This window comes from Agelaius phoeniceus, chromosome Z (assembly GCF_051311805.1).
Source record: "Agelaius phoeniceus isolate bAgePho1 chromosome Z, bAgePho1.hap1, whole genome shotgun sequence".
NCBI classification, from domain to species: domain Eukaryota; kingdom Metazoa; phylum Chordata; class Aves; order Passeriformes; family Icteridae; genus Agelaius; species Agelaius phoeniceus.
In genome coordinates, this window is record NC_135303.1 from 95931287 (window position 1) to 95955752 (window position 24466).

The 24466-nt window shown below is 51.4% G+C and overlaps 1 protein-coding gene and 2 long non-coding RNA genes across 5 annotated transcripts in view; all 3 read left to right on the forward strand.

Moving 5' to 3' along the window:
* LOC143692139 (uncharacterized) overlaps positions 1-24466 on the forward strand; it is a 69810-nt gene that overhangs the window by 42700 nt on the left and 2644 nt on the right. Inside the window, exons 1-2 of one of the 2 annotated variants that reach the window (XM_077171704.1) lie at positions 24282-24299; positions 24400-24443. The exons of the other annotated variant lie outside the window; for it this stretch is intronic. Coding sequence (XP_077027819.1) covers positions 24287-24299; positions 24400-24443 — 57 coding nt within the window. The 5' untranslated portion in view covers positions 24282-24286. Of the gene's footprint in view, positions 1-24281; positions 24300-24399; positions 24444-24466 lie in introns of those variants that run through there. 2 annotated transcript variants of the gene reach the window in all.
* Positions 17941-19383, forward strand: LOC143692201 (uncharacterized). The gene is made up of 3 exons (XR_013180066.1): positions 17941-19031; positions 19110-19137; positions 19225-19383. It is a non-coding gene; the product is annotated as an uncharacterized LOC143692201 (long non-coding RNA).
* Positions 20572-21411, forward strand: LOC143692140 (uncharacterized). Of its 2 annotated transcripts, none has more exons than XR_013180004.1 (4): positions 20572-20729; positions 20808-20849; positions 20930-21207; positions 21285-21411. It is a non-coding gene; the product is annotated as an uncharacterized LOC143692140 (long non-coding RNA). The 2 variants fall into 2 exon arrangements; XR_013180003.1 differs by having other exon boundaries at positions 20808-20844.

The window sequence follows — 24466 nt, forward strand, 5'->3', positions numbered from 1 at the left end:
AAGAGAGCGAGAGAAAGAAAGAAATAGAGAAAGACAGATAGAAAGAAAGAAAGAGAGAAAGAAAGAAAAGGAAAAAGGAAAGGAAGAAAAAAAAAAAGGAGGAAGAGAAAGGAAGAAAAAAAATGAAAAAGGAAAAGGGTGAGAGTGAAAAAGAGAGAGCGAAAGTGGAAAAGGGGGTGAAAAACAGAGTGAAAAAAAGAAAAAAGAGTTGGAGTGGAAAAGAAAGGACATTCGGGAGGGGCGGTGCTGCTCCGCGCCCAGGAGCGAAGGAGCCGTTTGACCTCCTGGCGGGAGCGCAGCTCCCGGTGGCGGAGAACGGAGCGGTGGCTGTCAGTCCGAGACTCCAACTCCCGGCAGGCCCTGCGGCCGTAAAGCGCGGCGTCTGACGCAACGGCCGACGCGCCATATGAATGGCTGGCGGGCCGAGGCGGCCGCGCGCCGGGGGAGCGGGCAGCTCCCGGCGCCTGTGCCACGCGGGGCGGAGCCGCGGCAGCGACGCTGGAGGGGCGAAGCCTCCGTCCGGCCGCCCGCACGGAGCCGAGCGGCGCGGAAGGGGCGTCCGCCCGGTGCCTCGGCCTCGCTCAGCGGTCCCGGTGGCGGGGGCTGAGCTCGGGCGGGGCGCGCTGCCGCCCGCCGATGGCGGAGCGCCAGGCGGTGCTTTGCTGCCGCGGGCCGGGAGCTGCAGGAGCCGCCCCGGGCGAGCGGCGCCGGGCGCTGCCGCGGTCACTGTGCGGCGGCTGCCCTCGGGCTGGCGGAGGCGCGGGAGCCGCCGAGCTGCAGCCGTCTCCCTCGGGCCGCTGCCGCTGCTGCGGGCGGGGGCGGACGAGCGGCTGCGGAGGCGGCTCCGCGGCGGGCTCAGCCTTGCGAGCAGAGAGCGCTCGACATCGCTGGCATGACACGGCTGCTGAGTGCCTCAGTGCTCGTGGCTCTTCCTTCCACGCAAACAGATGGAGCGGCATCGCTGAGCAGTAAAACACAGCGATGGCCCGGAGAATGGCGAGCGCAAGGAGCGCCGGGCAGGATCCTTCTGATGGCACAGGTGCGATCGGCAAACTCAGCCCCTTGTGCCCCTACCCTCCCGACCCCCAGGGGAAATGCTCTCCAGCCTCGAGCTGCTGAGAGACAAAACGTGTGATTTGACACTAGGGTCCGGAAAAGGTTTCCGTTTAGATTAGCAAATGCCTCCATTGTTCTCGGTTACATCCTAGGATCGGTTTTAGGCAGTGACTTTCTACCGCTTGTCGGATTTTCTTGTGCAATGGTAAGAAAATAGGCAGGTCTGATACTGGTTTCGCTTTTTTTCTACTTCATGTTCCATGAGCTGCTTTTATCCAAGCAATTGGTTTAAAGTTCTACTGTAGGCGTTTCTGGTTCACTTTTTTTTTTTTTTTTCCCTCTAAATCGGCAGTAAATATAGCTGAGTAAAATTACCTTGGTTTTCTTCCTTCTTAAATGTTTTTATTGATAATCCTATTTGAATATGCAGAACACGTGGGTATGTCCTGTAATATATCCTAGCTTTTCTTGTTTACAGGGTACTCAGAAAATATTTTTCCCTTAGAGTCCCACTGAAACATTCTCCGTGCAATCTCCGTTAAGGTCTGTGTTTGCAAATAAGCCACCATCAGCTGAGATATTTGCCTGTGTACCTTTTCCTGTCATTCAGAGCTTGCGTTCTGTGGTTTTTATGATAAACCTATCAAACTTGCAAAACTGTTTTGCAAGTCTTAACCGTTGAAGGCAGCAAGAAGTGGTTTTAAAGGCTGTTCTTGAGCAGACAAAGGGGAAAAGTGTGAATTTGATGCTGAACTTGTCCTTTTTCATTTGGCTTGCCTTGAATTATTTAGGAAGAGAGAGCACTAGAAAAAAGAGAGAAATAGAATTGGTTCTTGAGCCCTCCTAAAATGCTCCCCGTGATTCCGTGTGGAGCCAAAGTGAAGGGTGATGGAACAGAGCCCCTGTGCTTTAGAAGGAAATCAATTTCAACCTGATCTCCACCCTGAGTCTCCCTAATTTCTGTTTTTAAAATGCAAACTCAGTTTAGGAAGTGTTGGGAGTTAGTATTTTGGGGAAGAAATGGCAGTTGCACAAACCGTTCCATTTCCCAGAGGCTCTGGGAAGGATTCATTTTGTAAGCGCTGTAACTGCCATCGGTTGGGGGTTCGGGGTTGGAATGTGCACTTGCCCTCCTATAAAGCACTCGTTCATTTGCATTTCAGTGCCAGGAGTCTGGAGAAACTGGAGAAGAGCCCAAGAGACATTTTTCATCCTGAGATACAAAAGGCAGGAAGTGACTTTTTTTGGTTTGGTTCTTTTTCTTTATGATTTCCTGGAAATAGAAGTAATTAAGTATAGATCCTACTGGTTTGTTTCTTCCAGTAGCTAATAAGAATAATAATAATAATCTAATACTACTTAAACTGTCTCTTTATCCATTGAGCTTGCCATTTCAAATCCAAACTTCTAAACACAAATAAAACCATCATCCTTGTAGAATCTTTAATAGGAGGGGGCTAAAGATGCTGTTTCTGTTGACAGGATTTATTGGTTCTTGAAGGGCAAGAGGTGAGTACAAGCCTAACTACTTCTTGCTCACAGACCCGTCCGGTGAATACGGCTTTGTATTTGGATGGGCTTTTGATGAGTTCTAAATCAATTGCTCGTTACAGTAAAAAGAAGTCATGTTTTTTTGAACCTGACATCAAAAATAACTTGAAGCACCAACTTAATCATAATTGATCACCCGTCTAAGTTAATGATTTTATGCTATACTATCAAAGTTTAAAGGTAAATTATTGTGTAGTAGGAGATGGTATAAAATGTATGTTCTAACGTGTAGGATGTATGCAAAGATTAGAGGAAACAAATTTTTATGTCTTCTGTTTGACTGTTCACCAAATAATATTTGGTTTTATTTTCCAGGGATCGGTGAATTTTAAATTTGGAGTCCTCTATGCTAAGGATGGTCAGCTTACAGGTGATGAAATGTTCAGTCATGGTGAGGTTTTCACCTTCTCCTTAATTGTTTTGCTCATCTGAAAAAAAAAAAAAAAAAAAAAAAAAAAGGTATGTTTATTATTTGTTACCCCGTTCTGTCCGTTTCCTCGGTATTTGCTGGAGCTCTGCTTACCCAAGCTTTGGGTAAAACAAGCTTTGGGTTCCTTCTGTCCCACTGGGTGTTGCCCAGTTTGGTTGCATCTGGTGAAATTCACCCTGAGCCCTTACAGAACCAGCTCAAACCACGTGAGAGCCATTCGCAGCTCTCTCAGGACACCCGGAGGAGGATGGGTGACGTTTCTGAGCATCTGGCAAGTGCACTTCTATCAAAACTCGGCCTGTGCAATTTCTGGGGAAAACCCTTCTGTATCCTGAAGGGTTCCTCAAAGTCTGTTGAGGATCCAGTTAGCAGTTGCTCACCTGGATGGTTCCAGCTCCTCAAGCTAACACTGGTACTCTTGCCCTGTAGTTTAGATCTATTGTAGTTTTGTTATTTTGCAAGATTTTACGTCTTTGGACAATAACGTGCATTTCACTCTTTGGAACCTCTCGGATCGTGCTTTGGTGCAGCACCACCTAATGGGACACTTGGCTGCTGTGCTGAAGGGCTTGGTTACTGGAATTGTAAATCCCGGAGAGTTTGTAAGTCTTCTGTCCCCAGGGAGGTGTCACGCTTTGTTCACCGTTGCTCTGTTTGTCGGGTGCTGCTTCTCGTCGGAGGTATTAACTTCAAACTGCCCTGTTCTTTTTTTAACTTTTTTTCCTGGTTCTCTCCGTAGGGCAGGGAAGGACTCAGACTCAGCGCTGCCCGAGAAGATACAGAGACTGTAAAAATCATAAGAAGCAGCTAGGACTGCAGAGGAAACAAACTGGAGAGAACAAAAGGTGATATTGTTCTCCTTAGCCTGGATTAGAAACATCGACTGCGCTTTGATGCCGGTGGCTGCCAGGGGCTCGTTAGGTCTCTTTAGGCAGGTGTAGGTGTTCACTTGTAGGTTCTATTTTTTGGCAAAGGGCCACGAGAGAAGTTTATTTATAGATCCAAATAAACATTCATCTTATCTGAACATAACCTGTCATCCCCTTTCTGACATTAAGGACTCCTGTATAAATACTTGGGGGGGTTTTCTTTGTCATTTCTGAATGGTTCCATTTTGCCGGATACTTGAACGAGTCTGAGGTGGTTTAAGTGCATACTGCTTCCTTGAAATTCTGTTGGTCTCTGCTTGGAACCCTTCTTGTACTGCTTAATGAAAGACTTCTGATGGTGTTTTCTTGCCTGTTTGTGGTTAAGGTCATGCTCTGATGCATTTACAGAAGCCATGGCAGGAGAGAGTCAGCTGCTGGAGAAGAGGAGACAGTACTATCCCTGTGCAGCACGGAACTGTGCCACTGCTGTGTCATCAGCTGTGTCTGCACTGAAAGTAGCCACCTTCACTTGTAGGTAGCTCCTTGGTGCTTTAGGACACGCTGAGGGATTTATTCCTTTTGGGATCCACGATGAGAATTCCCAAGAGAGGTAGTAGTAATAAGGTCTGAGATTGGAAAAAAGCCTGTGTCCTTGGAATGTTGTTGTTGTCGTCAAAAGTTAATTTTTCCTTCTTTCTTAGCCGGTAGTCAGCTTTTTGCTTTATTTTTTGTGGTATCAGTATTTGATTGTTTAAAAAGTTGCTTCAAAAGAACTGCAGTGGCTGGCCACCAGGACCTTGTTCAGATTTGCCTATTTGCTTGTAGCTAAAACGTTTCCATATTGTTTATCATTCTATTGAAGAAACTGCTGCCCAGGCAACTAAGAACTGAACATCTATCTGTCTAGGACATGGGGAGAGGATTTAGGTCATGTCTTTGTTTCCAGAAAAAAGTTCCAGTGTAGTTTCTAACTAGAGGAAAAGGGGGGGGGGGGGGTAAAGACTCGGGGCTCTGATGCCACTGGGGGCACCCCGAGGTGCCCAGGAGAGGGAGCCCCACTGCGGTGCAGGAGCAGGTATGTTATCACGTACTAGAGAGCAAATTATAAATAGAAATAGGAAAATTATAAATATAAAAATATTTTTTAGATCGTTAAAGAAAGCGGTTTTTTTTACTTGTCAATAGGCAGGGTTTTGATGATAAAAATGATAAATACAAAGAATATGAAGGTAGAAATCTAAGTCTAGAAAGATATCATAAATACATACAGATAAAGTTTAAAGCTAGAAGAAAAAATCAGTTGCAGCAGTAGATACGATACATAATATAGATAATACTTTAAATACATGTCTAGAATTTTATAGATATTATAGATAATTATTAATAGATTGCATCAAAAGAAACGATAAATATAAATGTGAGTATAACTATACAAAGTATAAAAATATTTCGATACCGTTTAAAAGAAGGTGTTTTCTTGTATTTATTTGGTTAGAGATGGGGTTTTTATTTGGATTAATAGAAGTATTCTAGAAATATAAATCTAACTGTAGAGAGATCCAATCGATAGAGGAGGATATTTCTAAAACCACAACCGAACGCCGCCGCCTTCGGGGGAATCGCACGAGCTCGGCCGAAGCAAGGCGAGAGCGGCCGACCCTGACGGCCTCGAGCGAACCGAGGCGAGGCTTCCGAGGCTGCCTGAAGCGAAGCGAGCCGAGCTCAGGCGAAGCGAGCCTGCTGCTCTCGTGCGCGCTGCTTAGCGCCAGTGCGCTCCCAGCCTAATGAGCTCCTGCCCGAGCCCGCGCTCCCGGTCGTGTCCGCGCCGTGGCCGGGCCGCCCGCGGGACGCGGCAGCGGGAGAGCCCCGAGCCGGGCGAGCTGAACGGGAGGCGGCGGCGCTTGCCCGCCCGCCGTCGGGGAGCCGAGGCGAGGCGAGCGGAGCCGAGGCGCGCCGAAGGCACAGAGCGGCTGGGAGTTGGGCCGAAGCGAGGCGAGCTCGGCCGAAGAGGCGAATGCAGGCGCCAAGAGCCGAGTTGAGGCGCCAAGAGCCGACCGGAGCCGAGCGTCTCCGGAGCGAGCCGAGCTCCGCCGAGCGCCGCAGCATCCCGGGCAGGGCGAGGCGCCGGGCCGGGCTCGGGGTGCAGCCGGGGCTCTGGGCGGCTTCCCCGCCTGTCCCTCTCTCTAGCCCTCCTTCCTTCTCCCCGTATTCGCCTTCTCTCGCTCCCTTTCCCCCATTCCCTCTCCCCCCGCAAAGCCGGCTCCTTCCTGTCCTGTCCCTAGCCCGCTACTCCCTTCTGTTCCCCCTGTCTCCTTCCTGTGCCCAGCCTCCGTGTACCCTCGTCCCGGGCTTTCCCTTCCCGTGCCGCTTTCCTGCACAGCCCGAGCTCCCTCGCCGCCCTTTGTCGTGCCCTGCTCTCGCTCCTCTCGTCCCGTGCCCCCTTTCCTTCTTTGCCCCGCAGCCGCGGGGCTCGGGCTGCCGGAGAATAAAGCCCCGAGGGCCGGAGCCCGGCGCCCCTGGGCCCTTGCGGGAGTCCCCGCGCGGGGCCGGAGGCTCTCGGCGGATCGCCCCGTGCCGCTCAAGCAGCGCGGCCGACAGCGCCGGAGCTGCGGCTTTGCCGGCATCGCGCTGAGAGCGGCCCCCGCTCCGTGCCGGGCCGTCGCCGCCGTCTGTGCCGCTCCCTCTCTCGCTGCCCCTGGCCCGTGACAGCGAGGCTGGGCAGGAACCTCAAGCCTTCTGGGGGCTGCGCCCCCTTTCTTGTTGCAGCAGAATCCCTTGCTGGGGCCATGCACGTGTGGGAAGGGCTTGGGGGAAGCGCTGCGCTGCTGTCCGGGGCAGTCGGATTCGTTCGGAGCCTTCTTTGGGGGTCAGGGAAAGGCGGGGTGAAGACTCGGGGCTCTGATGCCGTTGGGGGCAGCCCAAGGTGCCCAGGAGAGGGAGCCCCACGGCGGTGCAGGAGCAGGTGGGGGGCGGGCGAGGGGCGGGGGTCACGCTGGGTGCCGTCCCCCAGAGGGACCCAAAGCTGCCACCAAATGCACAGGGAGGGGTGAGTGGGTGTAGGATGCTAAAACCTGGCAAGGCATTCGGTTTTCTAGGTATTGCTAAAGAATAGGAATTGGTCTCTAAACTCAGCTGGGGAGAAACCCTCTCTATGCACTCATTTGTTTACAGGAATGTAGAAGGTTCCGACTGGAGATGCGTAGTAGTTCTGAAGATATTGCCGTGAGGTTTTGATCTAGGAGCGGACCGAGCTATGCCCTGGAACCCTCAGAACAGCTGCAGGGGCTGAAGGCGATAGAAAGGGCTCTCTGGCACCTTTTGCCTCCGTTCTCTGCCAGCGCCCAAAGCGTGTCGCAGTCCCGGAAGAGGCGCTTGTCATCCCGAGAGCCAAAAGGAAGACGTGTCAAATCCCAGCTCTGCCTTGTGTTTCGTGTGGGTTTTTTACTTCGTATTGATGTCATTCCAGAGAGCAAGGAAAGAAGAAATGGGACCGGCTCCCACTATTACTGTGTGAAGGCTTTCTTGAAAGGCTGCTGTATTTATATTGTCCTTTTCCACTCCAAGCTTGACTTTTGCCCTCGTTTTTCGAGCTCTGCTGCATTGGGTGTCCCAAGGAGGGCGGGGTTCCTCAGCAGGGCTCTTAGGAGGCGGCGCTGATTCTGCTTTTTCTGAAGGCGTCTCAAAGCGTGCTACCAGAATGACAGTTTTGTGCACTGGAAAGCTTTCCCTCAGTGCCATCAGCGCACGTCCGTGTCTGAATTGTGGAAGCAGACGGACTAAGAAAAGCCAGCACCCGGAGCAGATTTCTGTTGGCTCTGTGTCTGTGAGAAGCGGGCTGTGTGCTGGACGGGGAGAGGCGCTGTTGGAGAGTGGCATCAGCGCCAGGTGTGAGCTGTGAGGATGATGGGGGGCCGGCTCCTGCCGGGGGGGCGAGGCTGTTTTAGGGGGAGGCTTCGCCTCAGCTGCCTTTTGCATGGAGCTGCTGAGTAGAGGGGTTCATGGGGGGACTCCCGGGGCTGTCTCATGGAAGGACTGCGAGAGCTTCTGGCAGCGTCTGGGCGAACACCTGGATACGCGCTTGGATCCGCGGAGCATCGCTTCAAGGAGGTGCCGAGGGACGAATCTTTGTGCCGGGAAGCAGCAGCCGAACGGGTGAGCGCGTGTGGATTTGGAGCGGGGACTTTGGTCCTTTCCCTTTTCAATTGGATCTTGGCAGTCCCCCCTCCCCGCTTCCCCAGGAACAAAAAGGGAGCTTGTGAAGACAAAAGAAATGAAGGAGAGGCAAGCAGCTACTCTCCTAATATTGTCTGTGTTTGAACTGGGGGGGGATCCGCTTTCGCTTGCGGTTCCAAGGATGTCGGTTGAAGGAAAAGCTGCCTTTTCCCGGCTGTTAGGGGTATCCCAGGGGTGACAGGGAATCCCTGCGTTCCATTTGAACGGGAATGGGCAAAGTATTGTTGTCATGGGATGGCTTTGATTTGAAGGTAGCCAGCCCATTTTCATCATCCTAAGGTTTAAATGGAGGGGACAGCGCTGGTGTCCCTCCTTTGCAAGGGTTTGAATGGAGGTCAAAATCCCCCTTTGCACATGGCTTGAAGGATTTCATTGGAGGAAAGCCCCTTCTTTTCTGCGCTCCTAGGGGATGAACTTGAAGGGGAGAAGCCATTTCTTTGCCCTTGTTGAAGCGAGGTGAGCGCCGCCCGCGGCGTCAGTTTCGGGGTTGAGTTGCGGGAAGCCGCAGCTCTGGCGGCGTTTGCAGGGCTGCAGTCGGGCTGTGCCGCTGCATTTGAGGGCGCTTCTTGTGGCCGCGGCCCGGGCCGGAGCGTTGCCGCTCGGGAGCGCTGCCGGCCCGGGCCGGGCGGGTGCCGAGGCGCACGGGGGAATTTGGCGCGGCAGCGGCGGAGCCGCTTTGCCGGTGCGAGCCGCCGTGCGGAGCCGAGGGCAGCTGGCGCCGGGCCGGCCAAGGGCGGCAGAGGCGGCGCGGGCGCTGCTGCGCCGGCCCGGCCGGTGCCGGCCGCTCTGTCCGCTCCGGGCGCGGGGCTCGGGCGCCGCCGGGGACCCCCGGGCAGGGGGAGCGGGCGGGGGCGGGGGGGTCTCCGGGGCGGCGCCGCCCCTGCGCGCCGGAGCAGCCGCTTTGCCGCCACAAATTCTTGGGTGTCGTGGTTCGGAGGGGCTTTGTAGGGATCGATCGCACGGGTTTGTTCTGGTCGCAGCGGGTGTGCGCTAAGGGCTATGGCGTTCTTCCTGACCGGTACGGTTCTCGGTTCGGGTGGTGACGATAAAGGTTTGGTTTGAATCGAGTTCTGTAGTCGGATTTTTTTTTTGCCGGGCTATTCTGTTTTTAAAGGCGTGCAATGGTTTCTACGGGTCGTTGGGTGAAGCAGCGGCTCGGATTTTAATTCTGTCGCGGTGGCTTTTATTAGCGTGGGCGTGTAGCGTTTGTTTCGGTGGGTTCGAGGTGGCGTCGTGTCGTTAATAGCAGCGGGGTTTTTAAAATCTCTCTAATTGCGTTTGTGTTTCTCGTCTTCCAGGGCTTTTATTTCTTTGGTTTGTTTGATTGTAGTGTACGTTTTATTGTTACGGATCATTTGGGAGATCTTGTCAATGGTTACGTTTCTCTTTCGGCTTTGTGTTTATTTCTGGGTGGTATTTTTATTTTGATCGAATGAGGCTCTATGCGTTTATTCTTCAGTTGGGAATAATTTTTTTGATGCAAATTAAAGTTGCTTTGGTTTGGGGGACTTTTGTTTTACAAATGTATTTTCTTTTGTTTTTTTTTTTTTTTCTTTTTTTCTTTTTTTTTCTTTTCGTTTCTTGTTGTCCTTTGACGTATTTGGTGGTTATTGATCAGTTTTATTTTTGGGAACGTGGGTATTTATATGGTGGGTCTTTTTAAGTAGGTTTTTTTTTTTTTGGGTAGTTATTTTCTTATTTTTTAGTGGTTGAGATTTTTTGGTTTTTTTCTATTTCGTTCATTAGTTCGCTTTCTAAAGTTCTTTTGACAGAGTATTGCTTATTCTTTGAGTTAGTGTAGATGTAGAATTTCGGTTAGTTTTTAAACTAACGTTCAGGGTCAGTGGCACTGATTGGAGTTGAGCGAGTTGGTTTGGGTTTTTTTAGAGGTTTTTGTGATTTGCTGCGTGTGTTTCTCAAGGGTTTTCTTTTCGTTTGGTTCAATTTTTCTGATGTGATGAGAACTGTTAGTGAAAAGAGTGTTGTGTGTTTTTTTCGCTGGCAGTTGTTTGGCTGGTGGAGGTATCTTGATGGTTTTGGAAGACATTGGTGGGAATTCGATGCTGTTTGTTTTGTCATTGCATTTAGGAATTGGATTTTAAATGTAAAATTCTAAGGATAGCTATCTTTAAACAAAACGAGTAGATGTGCAGAAATGGGAATAAACTTTTATTTTGATCTATTCGATCTCTATTTAAAATTTAACAGGTAACTTAAGTCATGATATATTCCAATAAGATATTGTATTTTTCAAAGAGCATTGTGTATGTTGATAGATATATCAATAGAGATGCTAAATATAAACACAGCTCAAAGGAAATTTTAAATCTAGAAATGTGTTGCGAATCTATGCAGATATATAGATCAAATTATTAAAGGATTGTAAATGTAAAGTGACATAAATCCATACAACACGTAATACAAGTGATACCGTATAGATCTTATGATGGTATATTATAGGAAACAGCTATAAATCTAGTCCATCGCTATGATATAATATCTAAAACATTATAGATATGGTAACTGTAAATACAACAACATTATTAAAAGTAGTTTAAAAGAAAGGATGGTTTTGTTTTTTACTTGGCAAAAGCAGGGGTTTTATTATAAAAACTACAAATACAAACGATAGAAAGGTAGAAATCTACTTGTAAAAAGATCTTATGAATACATCAAGATGGATATAAAAATTGAAACTATTAGAAAAAAGAAGTTGTAGCAGTAGATTTGGTACATGATAAAAATAATGATTTATCTCTATGATGTGAATAATAGATATGTGATATGTAATGATGAATGGAATGCATCAGTCTAAACGGTGACTATAAAAGTGAATCTAATTATGCAAGCTCTAAATATAAAACTATTTCAATAGAGTTGAAAAGAAGGGTTGTTTGGTATTTGTTTGGTTAGAGATGGGATTTTTTTTGGAAGAATAAAAGTATGATAGAAATCTAAATGGAAGTCTAGAAATATACAGTCAATAGATAATGATATTGCTACAACCACAAAGTATGAATAAATACAGATAATAGGAATAGGCATAATAGATTGTATAAACGACGTAACACATCACTGTCCGGTCTAAATATGCGTGTGAATAGAATTAGGAACACTAGAACTATCAAATTTATTTCAAGAAGGCATGAAAGAAAGGGGGCTTATTTGGTTCTTGTTTGGTAAGAGGCAGGTTTTTGGCATTTATTTTTAGAGGAGTTTTTGGGGGGGATGGCCCCTGTTCTTTTTTGCCGCCTTGGCCGCCCGCAGGCCCAAGGCGCGCGGCGCCCCCGGCTGGGGTGGGCGGCAGTGCTGCCGCCTTGTGGGCAGAGCGCGGTACTGCAGCCCGCCGCCGCCAGGCAGCCCTCTTGGGCGTGGCGCGTGGCGGAGTTTGTTTGACCTTCTGAGAATGGCGGCCAAAAGGGCGGGCAACCGGAGGCCCGCGGTGTGTCTATGCGGACTGCCTGCACGGAACACCGATGGCGGCGCAGTCCCGGCGGAATTTTTGTGGCGTTTTAGGTGTACCCGACACGGGCTGTGGGGTCAGGGGCGCCGCGGGCGGGCGTATTTTGGCGTGTTTCTGACCGGCATGTGAGTAACCGCCTCTCTCGCCCGAGGGGGGGGGGGGGGGGGGTCCTCTCTCGGCCGCCATGTTGGGAGTGGCGCGTCGCCAATGTCGCGGGATTTTTTTTTTTTGACCTTCTCAAAATGGCGGCCAAAAGGGCGGGGATATCGCGGACCCGGGAGTCTGCCGCCCTGTGGCCAGAGCGCGGTACTGCAGCCCCCCGAGCCAGCGCCCTGCCCCTCGCCGCTGGCTGCTGGGGGCGGGGCAAGGACGCGGCTGCCGAGCGAGGCAAGGGCGAGGGGCGGGAGCGAGCGGCGGGCGGGGCGGGAGCGAGCGGCTGGCGGGGCGGGCTCCGTAAATGGCCGGGAGGAGTGAAAGACGTTCAGGAGTGCAAAAGGGACACGATGGCTGAGAAGAATGGCCGGGGGGGGGGGCGGCCCGGCGGGGCCGCTTTCGGCGGGCGGCGGAGGCGCGGTCGCAGCGCTCCGCGGGCCGGGGGCAGCGAGCGGGGGCGGGCGAACGCCATCGGAACGGGGCTGCACCCCCCCCGAGCCCGCGCACGCGCCTCTCCAGGCGGCGGAAGCGGCGGCGGGCCGGAAAATCCCGGCGGGGCGGCGGCGCTGCCCGCCCTTTCTGCCGCCAGCTTTGCAAGGTAAGACCGCCCGCCCCGTCCCGCCCCGCCCCGTCCCGCCGCCCTCCGGTGTCTGTAAACAGACAGACTCCCTCTGGCTTCCCACTTCTCCGTGCTGGAGAGTGGGAGAAAGGTCCGTGCTGCTTGCCGTGTCCTCGGTGGGCAGAGAGCTCTGACCTTGCCTTGGATGGGCTGCTGAGGATTGGATCCATGGGGATGTGCTTGGATGCATTTAGTGACCTTTACAGATTTCTTTCCCCGCTTTTTTCAGTTCCCAGAATCATGGAAGAATTCAGGTTGCAAGGGGCTCTAAAGATCACCTCATTCCAAGGCTGCTGCCGCCGTGGGCAGGGACGTGCTTCCATCGAGCAGCTTGCTCAGAGCCTCATCGCAGAGCACCGAGGGGCCTTGAGCACTTGCAGCGATGGGGCAGCCCCAGGACCTCTGAGCAACCTGTGCCCTGTGCCAGCCAGGTGCCAGAGGAGGAAGGAAGCCCTTCCCACCTGGAGCAGAGGCTGCGTAGCCTTCCTTTCTGGAGGGGTAACAACACTCAAAGCTCTTTCTCGGGACAAGCCGAGCAATGGAAGGCCAAAGGAGCCTTCAGTTCTTCCAGCAGCTTTGGGAACAACTTGAAGGAGGAGCAGAGCTGGCCTGGTGCCTGCCGGCTCTGCAGGCAGTGGGCATGGAGAAGCTGCAGCTGCATCTGTCTTCTTGGCTGAGGCTTTATAAATGAGGCGCTTTTCTGTAGTTCCTTTTCAGGCATGACGTGCAAGTTGCCCCTAGAAGTCCAAAGGCAGCTGTTTTCTTAGCAGAAGGAAGTCAGGAGGAGGCAAAGCCAGCAGCTAAGTCTGGATAAAAAACTTGGCTAACCTCTTTTCCCCCCCCTCCTCCAAACAGGCAATTGTGAAGCACTCAGCAGAGATCTGCCCGGGAGGAAAAGCAGAGCCAATCTCTGAGAAGAAGGGACGTGCGAGCTCTGGCGAGGACGGCTGCTCCCCCTGGCCTTGGTGTGGGACCTCCTGAGCTGCCATTCCTGTGGTGGGAGTGTTTCTCCTCTCCTCCGGCCAAGCCAGAGACCGCCTAGGGAAGGAGCAGGTAAGGTTGAAGTACCGAGGTCTCCCAGGTAAGAAGTGACACGGCAAAAGGAAATGGCCTCAACTTGCAGCAGGGAAGGCTTAGATTGGATTGGAGGGAAAATTTCTTCACTGAAAGGGTGCTGAGGCGTAGGAGCCCAGGGAAAGTCCCCATGCCTGGAGACATGTCAAGGATGTCAAGATGTGGTGTTTAGGGACCTGATTTGGGGGGGCAGCAGCTGGGCTCGATGTCCTTAGAAGGCTTTTCCAACCACAAGGATCCTATGCTTCTGGAAAGCCTTGACCCCTCTGGCTCTAGCACAGCACCTGGATGCTGACAAAATGAGGCTGGTCCTAGAGCCTGGAGGTCCCTGTGCCACAGGGAGAGGACAAGCCGGTGTCACCTGCAGGGAGGGTCTCGTCCCCAGAGAGCAGCCAGTGACTCCGTCCCTGCCTGGGGCTCTGGGTGCGCCCTCGGGGGGCGGGGGACGACACCTGCCCTCAGGTGTCCCTCTGGGCACCTGGGAAGGGAACCAGGTCCATCCGTGCGGCAGCTCCAGGGCTTGCAGGCTTTGGGGCTTTGCAGCTGTGTGCCTTGTCACAAGGTGGCAGGGACGTGACACTGCCTGGCAACGCTGCTGGCCTCGGATCCTTGCTGCTCTCATCCTTATCCCATATGGATTTAGCAGCAATCTTCTGTCTTTGCTTTCAAACTGTCCTTGGGAGAGTTCCAAGAGAGGGTCATTAGTTATTTCAAAGCCTACATCTTTTACCTCTTGGCACTGAAGAGAAAAGACACAAACCTGCTTTGCATCCTTCTGCCTGGAAGTCCTTGTGACACGGGGAAGGGAGGAAGGGGCTGGCCGGGGTCAGCCTCTGCTGAGCCTCAGCTCTGGCTGCTCCTGCTCACAGGGTAAAGCCAAAAGCTGTCGTGATCAAAAACGCAGGCCGCCCTTCTGACCTGAGTCACAGGGGCCGTTTCTTCTGAATGAATCAAGGTGGGAAATCATTCTTGGAGCTTCAGAAGAAAAAAAACCCCAGAACCGTAGGTACGTTTGTAAGAGTGTGTATGTACGGACATTTCCTTCGATGAAGAAGAAAATCTTAGAAATATCATGTCACGTCTGGCTTCCTAGAGAAGATCCTGAACTCTGGGCTTCTGAAAGCAAATGGCTGTGCATTTATAGGAGCGTTTCCCTTCTTTTTATGTGCCTCCCCCTGTCATCTTCTACCCTTGCCCACGGCAAGGAGAGCGCGGTGATTTGGCTGCTCCGCTCTGCCGAGGTTGTTGCAGGCTGTGTAGCAGGGAGTGAGGCCTTTTGTGGCTGCTCATCAGACATTTTCCTACAGCCTTCTCCCTGCAATGGTAAAATGAGACTTGTGTTAGCGAGCAGTCAAGTAGAGCAGGTAACATTAGAAAAGAATTGTTTCTGAGCTGCTGTTCACTAGCACGTGTTTCCCCTTTCCGGCAGAGCGCGCATCATTGCGGGCTTGGGATCGATTGAAATGCGCTAAGGAAACCAGCTCTGGGGAGGGAGGGAGGGAGGGAAATGCTCTCTTAACATGTGCCAATTCTTCTGTCAAACTCATCAGGGCAGGACAGCGTTCAGACTGAAAGTGTAAGAAGATGTGGAGGGAGACAGAGAATCTGACAGGAGCACCGGACTCACAAGTGCACGAATTTTGCTTTTGGCTTGGATTCAAACTCAGAAGTTGTAAGGAATTTGGGAAGGAGAAGGGACATTTCAGAAGGAGAAGAAGAAAAAGAAGTTGTTGTTGTTGTTACAGCCCTGGCAAAATCTTTGGTTCTAGCTAATAAAGGAAGTTAGTTGAAATAAAAAAAAAGAAAAAAACGTGGGTTTTTTTTTTTTTCCTTCGCTGTTGTATTCGTTGGTGGTTCGTTATATGGTGTGTTGTTTTATTTCTTGGTCTTATTACCTCTGTGTAAATAGTTTTTTTGAGTGAAGTTAACTTTCTGGACGGGTTGGTTTGTATTTGAGGTAGGATTAATTTCAAGAGGTTTCTTTCCTAGACTTCTGATAGGTATTACTGGGATTTTGGTTTTTTTGTTTACTGTATGTATCAACAGAGAGATTTGGTAGGGCCAGCTGGGCTGCTGGAGTTTTGGGTGTTAATTTATTAGATGGCTTTTGTTAAACACAGAACAATTATGTAAGTTAACAGCAAATTACCCAATTTATCTAGGTATGCTACCTAAACACAATGCTTTATGTCTTACCATTTTTCTGTTCTTCTGCTCCAAGTAGTTGTGTCAAAAAAGAAAGCGCTGTTATTTTTCTGAAGAGCTTTCTTCTATAACAAGGCCTTTACTCCCTTTGAATTTGAGTCAGAGGAGCCAAACAGCTGCAGCTGCTCTGTGGGCTTTTATATTTGGTGGGATTAGCCCCCTCCCTTTTCCCAGGCATCATGGGAATGGGAGGCGGGCACCATCAGGGGTATATTAACCCCAGCTTTTGCTGAGGGGCTTCATTCCCTCTCTGGGATGTGCTGGGGTGAGAGCTCTCCTGTCATTTCAGTGAAGAGCCTCTTTCAGCTTAGCTTGCTTTCAGCAGGTGTTTCTGGGCATCTAAAGCAATAGAGGCTTGGAAGATCCTGTGAAGAAAATGGCATGGAATACAGGGAGTATTTAAGGTGACGATTTTGGATTTTGTGTTTAGGGGTGATAAAGCATATCTGCAATTTCTGGTTTTTTTCTTGTTTTGTGTTTTTATTGTTTTTAGGAGGTGCACAGCTTCCAGAGATCCCAGGTTGTGTCAAGCACAGCACTTCTTTCAGCAGATTCATCATGTCACAGGAGGCATCTGCCCAGTGTTAAAAATGATGTTTGAGATTGAGGCTTCAGGTGAGTTGAGGGTTGTGACTGGGAGAGGGAGGGTGAGCAGATATCCAGTTAGGAGTTATTGGGGGGCAGGGGGGTTTGCAGGCAGCAGGGTGAGAAAGGGTGTTTATTTGAGGGCCCCCCCACACAAGGCTTTTCAGAAGCATAGCAGAGGCATTCACATGTTTTCCTCACACAAGGTCATCCACTGCACTCACAGGAATGCCATTTCACTTTGCCTTTCTCTAACCCAGGTGCCGCTAATAATAAAGGCCACACCCTTGGAATCAGGATGAAGGTGGAGCCTGAAGGAGCCAGGCACACTCAGGAGAGGGCAAGTAGCTGACTTGCTGGGATTTGGCCTACATAACTCTAAACTCATACATTGGTTTTGTTTTTCTTTATTGTAGCTGACCGAGAGGCTAACAGGCGATCACGGGGCCCTCCGAGGCAGACTCATTTCAGGTGCAACGTGGATTCACATCGCTGATCATCCAAAAGATAAGTCGGGGGCCATGGCCTGGAGAAGCGAGGGTAGCAGGTTGGGAGTTCTTGGGACAGATTTAAAAATTAGCAGAGGGAAAAGCAATCTTCTCCAAGGGGCCTCTTAGGACAGCTAAAGGGAGAGACTCCACATTTGATGGCAGCGTGCAGGCGGGCAGGGCAGAGCAGTTCCGGTCCACGTCGTGTTGTCGGGTGTACCGTGTTACCTACTGTGTCTTTGGGGTCCCTTTTGCCTTTTCCCCTCGAGACCCTCACCACAAGCATAACATGTCGTGTTTAACGTCCCCCCGTTTGTCATGTTCTGTGTCACGGGTGTCTGCACATATTTGTGCCGGAGCTGCTCTGCCCTGCCGCAGAGGCTGCTGCAATAGGACAAGGCTCAGGGACACGCAGTTTGTGGGGTGTTGCCGGACTCTAGATGATATTCCTAGATAGACAGAAGATGTTTGGAGCTGTGAAGATATCTTGCAGCCCTTTGACGTTTGTCCTCACTTTCTTTCAGATGCAGAAGGATAAAATCCAGGGCAAAATCGATCCACCCATCCCGAGTGAGGAGGTTCCCCCGAGCAGGTCAGTCACCGTTTGTCTCTGCAGGGAGAGTGTAAAGTGTGACTCTGTTACAGCTCTGTTCTTTTTCTTTTTAGGAAGCAAAGCTGGACATCAGCAGTCAAGGTGAGGTGGGCAAGGTGAGCATTGAGTAGCGTACAGAAGCAGTTAGTTGTTATTGCTCCAGTCTCACTTTCTGGTGCAACTCTAAGCATCCGTTCCTGTTTCTGCGCTTTAGGCAATCCACTCGGAGTACGCCAAGCCCCAGTCACCAACCGGCCGACGCGCCGGGTTTGCCGCTCTCCTGAGCCCTGCGGAAGAATCACAGGGCTCGGCGATGAAGCCTCTGCCTTTTCTGTTTAAAGGTGTCACCAGGGCAGCCTTCAGCAATGGCCGAGGAGTCGGTGAGTCAGGGAAGTAGGGAGGAGGAGAGAGGCTCCGCTCAGGTTTCAGCAGCGCCACATCACCTCGTCTCCTCTTACCCCACGGCAATGGCGTCAGCCTCTGAGTGCAGCTGAAGCATGTGGCCCCAGGAGCCGGGCATTCTTGGGAAAACAGTGAGTAGCAGAATTGTTGGGTTTTGGCCAATGTGCTGCTGAGGTTATGCATTGATATTTTGTTTACTTTATTGGAGCAGACGAAGAAACAACAGGAAGTTGTTTAACAACGGTGCCAGCAGGACCTTCCCAGCTGTCGAGGCAGCCTTCCTTTGCACCTGACACAGACCGGCATCCCCAGATGTCTGAGAGATAAGTAGAGGGCTACGACCCACAGAGGGGATGAAACCAGGGCGCAGGGCAGGGACCCACCGGGAGGGGTTTTTGAGTCTGCTTTGGAGACGGGGGTGTCCACGAAGCGGCCCCTTAGGCCTGGGGGGGAAATAAAAGCAAAGTCTCACTTTTGATCACAGTGCTGAGGTGTGCAGGGCAGAGCAGTCCCGGTGTGTACTGTGTCATTTGTCTGTTGTGTGTTCTGTGTGGTTGGATGTGTCATGTCCTTTACCTTAGGCCTTTGAGGAGCCTAGCAGAAACCCTGGCATCACTGTTAGCATCTGTAATCTCTACATTCCTCAGCCTGGTACCCAGGCCATTGAACCTTTGACTCGGGAGCTCCGACAGGCATCAGAATTGCATCTCTCTTTGGAAGCATCCAGTCAGGTGGCTTTTCAGGTCTTGTTCTGAGCTGCACGGACAGCCGTGCTCAGCAATGCTCCATTTCAACGGATTAGGCTTTGTAAGAATGCGAGGTTAGGGAGAGGATTCTGACCGTAGGATTCCTGGGTATCCATCTTTGCAGTTCTTGGAATAAATCATTCAGCCAGCATCTTCCTCCAGGGTTTTCTGAGCCTCATCAGTTTGCCATCTGTCTCACCTTGGTCATCTCCTTTTGCATTCTCTGAGTCCTTGCAGCCACTTTCCTTGCCAGGAGCTTTCTGTTCCTGTTGTGTCCCCCCTGTCTGTCACGTCCCGTCCCGTGTCACGGGTGTCAGCACACACATTTGTGCCGGAGCTGCTCTGCCCTGCCGCATAGCCTGGTGCAGTAGGAGAAGTCCCTGGGAGTTTGTAATGTGGGGTGTAGTGGGACTCTAGATGGGATTTGTAGACAGACACAAGACGTGTGGAGCTCCTAAGTTATCCTGCAACAGTTTGACTCTTGTCCTAACTTTTTTTTCAGATTCAGATGGATTAAATGTGTGCCAGAGGGCCCCATCCCGGGTGAGGGGTTTCCCCCGAGCAGGTGAGGCACCGTTTGTCTCTGCAGCAGAAGTGTAAATGGTGACTCTGCTACAGCACTGTTCTTTGTCTTTCTTTTTAGGAAGCAAATGTGGATACCAGCTGTCAAGGTGGGCAGTGGAGAGCAGTAGTTGTTATTGCTCAGGTCTCAATTTCTGGTGCAGCTCTAAGCTTCCGTTCTCGTTTGTGCGCTTTAGGCAATCCACCTGGAGTATGCCAAGCCCCAGTCACCAGCCGGCCGATGCTCCGGGTTTCCTGCAAATGTGAGCCCTGTGGATGCATTACAGGACTTGGTGATGAAGCCCTGAACTTTTCTATTTAAAGGTGCCATCCAGGTGGCCTCCGGCAGCTGCCCAGGAGTTGTGGTGAGTCAGGGAAGTAGGGGGGAGGAGCGAGGGTCCACTCAGGTTTCAGCCGTGCCAAATCACCTCATCTCCTCTGAACCCAGGCGTCCCCTGTGGCGACGGCCTCGGTCTCTGAGCGTGCCCAAAGTGTGCGGCCCGAGCAGCTGAGCGTTCTTAGGAGCACGGTGAGTAGCAGACTTGTGGGGTTTTGGTCAATGTGGTGCCACGATCAGGCATTGATGTTTGGTTCTCTTTAATACAGCTGTCTAAGAGACACCAGCCCGGTGCCAGCAGGACCTTCCCAGCTGACGAGGTGGCCTTTCTTTGCACCTGAGACCGGCATCCCCAGATGTCTGAGAGAGAAGTAGAGGGCTATGACCCCCAGGGGGGATGAAAGCAGGGTGCTGGTTTGGGAATTACTGGGATGGGTTTTTGAGTCCGCTTTGGAGGTGGGGGGGGGGGGTGTCCATGAAGTGGCCCCTTAGGCCCCATAAAAGCAAAATCTCACTTTTGATCACAGTGCTGAGGTGCGCAGGGCAGAGCAGTCCCGGTGTGTATGATGTCCCTTGTCTATTGTGCCTTGTGTGTTGTTTGGGTATCTCATGTCTCTTACCTTAGCCTTTTCAGGGGCCTGTCAGAAACCTTGGCATTGTTCTTATCGTCTGTGATCTTTGCATTTGTTGGCCTGGCACCCATGCCATACAACCTTTGCCTGGGGAGCTCAGACATGTATCAGATTCGCATCTCTCTTTGGAAGCATCCGGTCAGATGTCTTTTCAGGTCCTGTTCTGAGCTGTACAGACAGCTATGCCCTGCCAGGATCCATTATGGCAGCTTAGGGCTTGAAAGAATGTGAGGACAGGTAGAGGCTTCTGACCGTAGGATTCTCGGGCATCCATCTTTGCAGTTCTTGGAATAAATACTTCAGTTAGCATCTTCTTCCTTCAGTGTTTTCTGAGCCACATCAGCTTGCCATCAGTCTCACCTCGGTCATCTCATTTGGCATGCTCTCGTTGCTCGCAGTAATCCTTTTTGCCAAGAGATTTCTGTCTGTGTTGTGTGCCCATTGTTTGTCGTGTCCTGTCTGTCCTGTGTCACGGGTGTCTGCACATATTTGTGCCAGAGCTGCTCTGCCCTGCTGCATAGCCTTGTGTAATAGGACAAGCCCTGGGTGGTTGAAATTTTTCATGTGGGGTGTACTTGGACTCTAGATGCTGTTCCTAGATTGATATAAGGTGTTTGCAGCTTTTGAGTCATCCTGCAGGTGTTTGACATATGTTCTAACTCTCTTGCAGGTGCAGATGCATTGCATCCATGGCAGAGCACCCCATCCCGGGTGAGGGGGTTCCCCATAGCAGGTCAGTCACCATTTGTCTGTGCAGGGGATGTGTCAAGTGTGACCCTGTTACAGCGCTGTTCTTTGTCTTTATTTTTAGGAAGTATAGCTGGATCTCAGCAGTCAAGTTCAAAAGGGTAAGGTGAGCAGTAGCCTTTCTTGTTGCTGAGGTCTCAATTCCTGGGGCAAGTCTAAGTCTCCATTCTCGTTTTTGTGCCTTAGGCCATCTGCTCGGAGCATGCCAAGCTCCCATCCCCAGCTGGCCGACGGACCGGGTTTGCCGCTCTCGCGAGCCCCGCGTTCCGGGCAGCCGTCAGGAACCGCCGAGGAGTTGCGGTGAGTCAGGGAAGTAGGGAGGAGGAGCGAGGGTCCACTCAGGTTTCAGCAATGCCACGTCACCTCCTGTCCTCTTAACCCAGGCGCACCCCACGACGATGGCGTCGGCCTCCGAGCGCGGCCGGAGCGTGCGACCCGAGGAGCCGGGCCTTCTTAGGAGAAGGGTGAGTAGCAGACTTGTGGGGTTTTGGCCAATGTGGTGCCACGATCAGGCATTGATGTTTGGTTTCCTTTGATATAGCTGTCTAAGAGACAACGGCCCGGTGCCAGCAGGACCTTCCCAGCTGGCGAGGCGGCCTTCCTTCGCACCTGACATGGACTGGGATTTCCATATGTCCAAGAGATAAGTCAAGGGCTACGACCCACAGAGGGGATGAAAGCGGAGTGCTGGGTCGGGGCTCCTGGGGGGGGGGGGGGGGAGGGGGTTGAGTTGTCTCTGGAGATGAGGGTAGCCAAGATGTGGCCCCTTAGGCCACGTAAAAGCAAAGTCTCACTTTTGATCACAGTGCTGAGGTGCGCAGGGCAGAGCAGTCCCGGTGTGTATCGTGTCCCTTGTCTTTTGTGTATTATGTGATGTTTGGGTATCTCATGTCTCTTATCTTAGCCCTGTGAAGGGCCTGTCAGAAACCTTGGCGCCATTCTTAGAATCTGTGATCTCAGTGTTCCTCAGCCTGGTACCCAGGCCATTGAACCTTTGACTCGGGAGCTCCGACAGGCATCAGAATTGCATCTCTCTTTGGAAGCATCCAGTCAGGTGGCTTTTCAGGTCTTGTTCTGAGCTGCACGGACAGCCGTGCTCAGCAATGCTCCATTTCAACGGATTAGGCTTTGTAAGAATGCGAGGTTAGGGAGAGGATTCTGACCGTAGGATTCCTGGGTATCCATCTTTGCAGTTCTTGGAATAAATCATTCAGCCAGCATCTTCCTCCAGGGTTTTCTGAGCCTCATCAGTTTGCCATCTGTCTCACCTTGGTCATCTCCTTTTGCATTCTCTGAGTCCTTGCAGCCACTTTCCTTGCCAGGAGCTTTCTGTTCCTGTTGTGTCCCCCCTGTCTGTCACGTCCCGTCCCGTGTCACGGGTGTCAGCACACACATTTGTGCCGGAGCTGCTCTGCCCTGCCGCATAGCCTGGTGCAGTAGGAGAAGTCCCTGGGAGTTTGTAATGTGGGGTGTAGTGGGACTCTAGATGGGATTTGTAGACAGACACAAGACGTGTGGAGCTCCTAAGTTATCCTGCAACAGTTTGACTCTTGTCCTAACTTTTTTTTCAGATTCAGATGGATTAAATGTGTGCCAGAGGGCCCCATCCCGGGTGAGGGGTTTCCCCCGAGCAGGTGAGGCACCGTTTGTCTCTGCAGCAGAAGTGTAAATGGTGACTCTGCTACAGCACTGTTCTTTGTCTTTCTTTTTAGGAAGCAAATGTGGATACCAGCTGTCAAGGTGAGCAGTGGAGAGCAGTAGTTGTTATTGCTCAGGTCTCAATTTCTGGTGCAGCTCTAAGCTTCCGTTCTCGTTTGTGCGCTTTAGGCAATCCACCTGGAGTATGCCAAGCCCCTGTCACCAGCCGGCCGATGCACCGGGTTTCCTGCAAATGTGAGCCCTGTGGATGCATTACAGGACTTGGTGATGAAGCCCTGAACTTTTCTATTTAAAGGTGCCATCCAGGTGGCCTCCGGCAGCTGCCCAGGAGTTGTGGTGAGTCAGGGAAGTAGGGGGGAGGAGCGAGGGTCCACTCAGGTTTCAGCCGTGCCAAATCACCTCATCTCCTCTGAACCCAGGCGTCCCCTGTGGCGACGGCCTCGGTCTCTGAGCGTGCCCAAAGTGTGCGGCCTGAGCAGCTGAGCGTTCTTAGGAGCACGGTGAGTAGCAGACTTGTGGGGTTTTGGTCGATGTGGTGCCACGATCAGGCATTGATGTTTGGTTCTCTTTAATACAGCTGTCTAAGAGACACCAGCCCGGTGCCAGCAGGACCTTCCCAGCTGACGAGGTGGCCTTTCTTTGCACCTGAGACTGGCATCCCCAGATGTCTGAGAGAGAAGTAGAGGGCTATGACCCCCAGGGGGGATGAAAGCAGGGTGCTGGTTTGGGAAATACTGGGAGGGGGGGATTTGAGTCCGCTTTGGTGGTGAGGAGTGTCCATGAAGTGGCCCCTTAGGCCCCATAAAAGCAAAATCTCACTTTTGATCCCAGTGCTGAGGTGAGCGGGGCAGAGCAGTCCCAGTGTGTATTGTGTCACTTGTCTTTTGTGTATTATGTGTTGTTGGATATCTCATGTCTTTTATCATAGCCCTTTGAGGGGCCTGTCAGAAACCTTGGCACCAGTCTTAGTATCTGTACTCTCAGCGTTCCTTGCCCTGGCATCGATGCCATGGAACTTTTAACTCGGCAGCTCAGACAGGCATCAGAATTGCAACTCTTTGTAAGCATCCAGTCAGATGTCTTTTCAGGTCTTGTTCTGAGCTGTATGGACAGCTGCACCCTGCAAGGTTCTGTTATGATGGATTAGGACTTGTAAGAATGTGTGGACAGGTAGAGGCTTCTGACCGTAGGATTCTTGGGCATCCATCTTTGCAGTTCTTGGAATAAATAATTCAGTTAGCATCTTCTTCCTCCAGGGTTCTCTGAACTTCATCAGCCCGCCATCAGTTTCCCCTCAGTCTTCTAATTTTGCGTCCTCTCGGTGCTCGCTGTCATTTTCCTTACCCAGAGGTTTCTGTTCCTGTTGTGTCCCCGTTGTTTGTCCTGTCCTGTGTCACGGGTGTCTGCACACATTTGTGCTGGAGCTGCTCTGCCTTGCTGCATAGCCTGGTGCAATAGGACAAGTCCCGGGGACTTGATGTTTGTAATGTGGGGTGTCGTTGGACTCCATTTGTAGATGGGCACAAGATGTCTGGAGCTCTTAAGTTATCCTGCAGCTCTTTGATTTTTGTCCTTTCTTTCAGGTGCAGAAGGATGAAATCCAGGGCAGAGCCCCTCATCCTGGGTGAGGGGATTCCCCCGAGCAGGTCAGTCACTGTTTGTCTCTGTAGAGAGAGCATAAATGATGGCTGTTAGAGCAGACTTCTTTGTCTCTCTTTTTAGGAAGTCAAGGCTGAGAGCAGCAGTCAAGGCCGAGTGGGCGAGGTGAGCATTGAGTAGTGTACAGAAGCAGTTGTTATTGCTGAGGTCTCAGTTTCTGGTGCAGCTCTAAGCATCTCCACTTTTTATTTTAGGTGGTCCACTTGCCGTCTATCCTGGCCGGGCATGCCCATTCCAGGTGTGTGCAGCTTAAGGTATCAGTGTGGCATCCTTGTCAGATTTGGGAGGTTGTGTTTTCACAGTGTCTCAGCATGCTTTTCTGCTTTGTTTCTTTGCAGGTGCTGTCGCTGCCCTAGGCACGCCAAGGAACAGAGGAGGGCAGGTGAGTCGGTGTTTAGGCAGGCT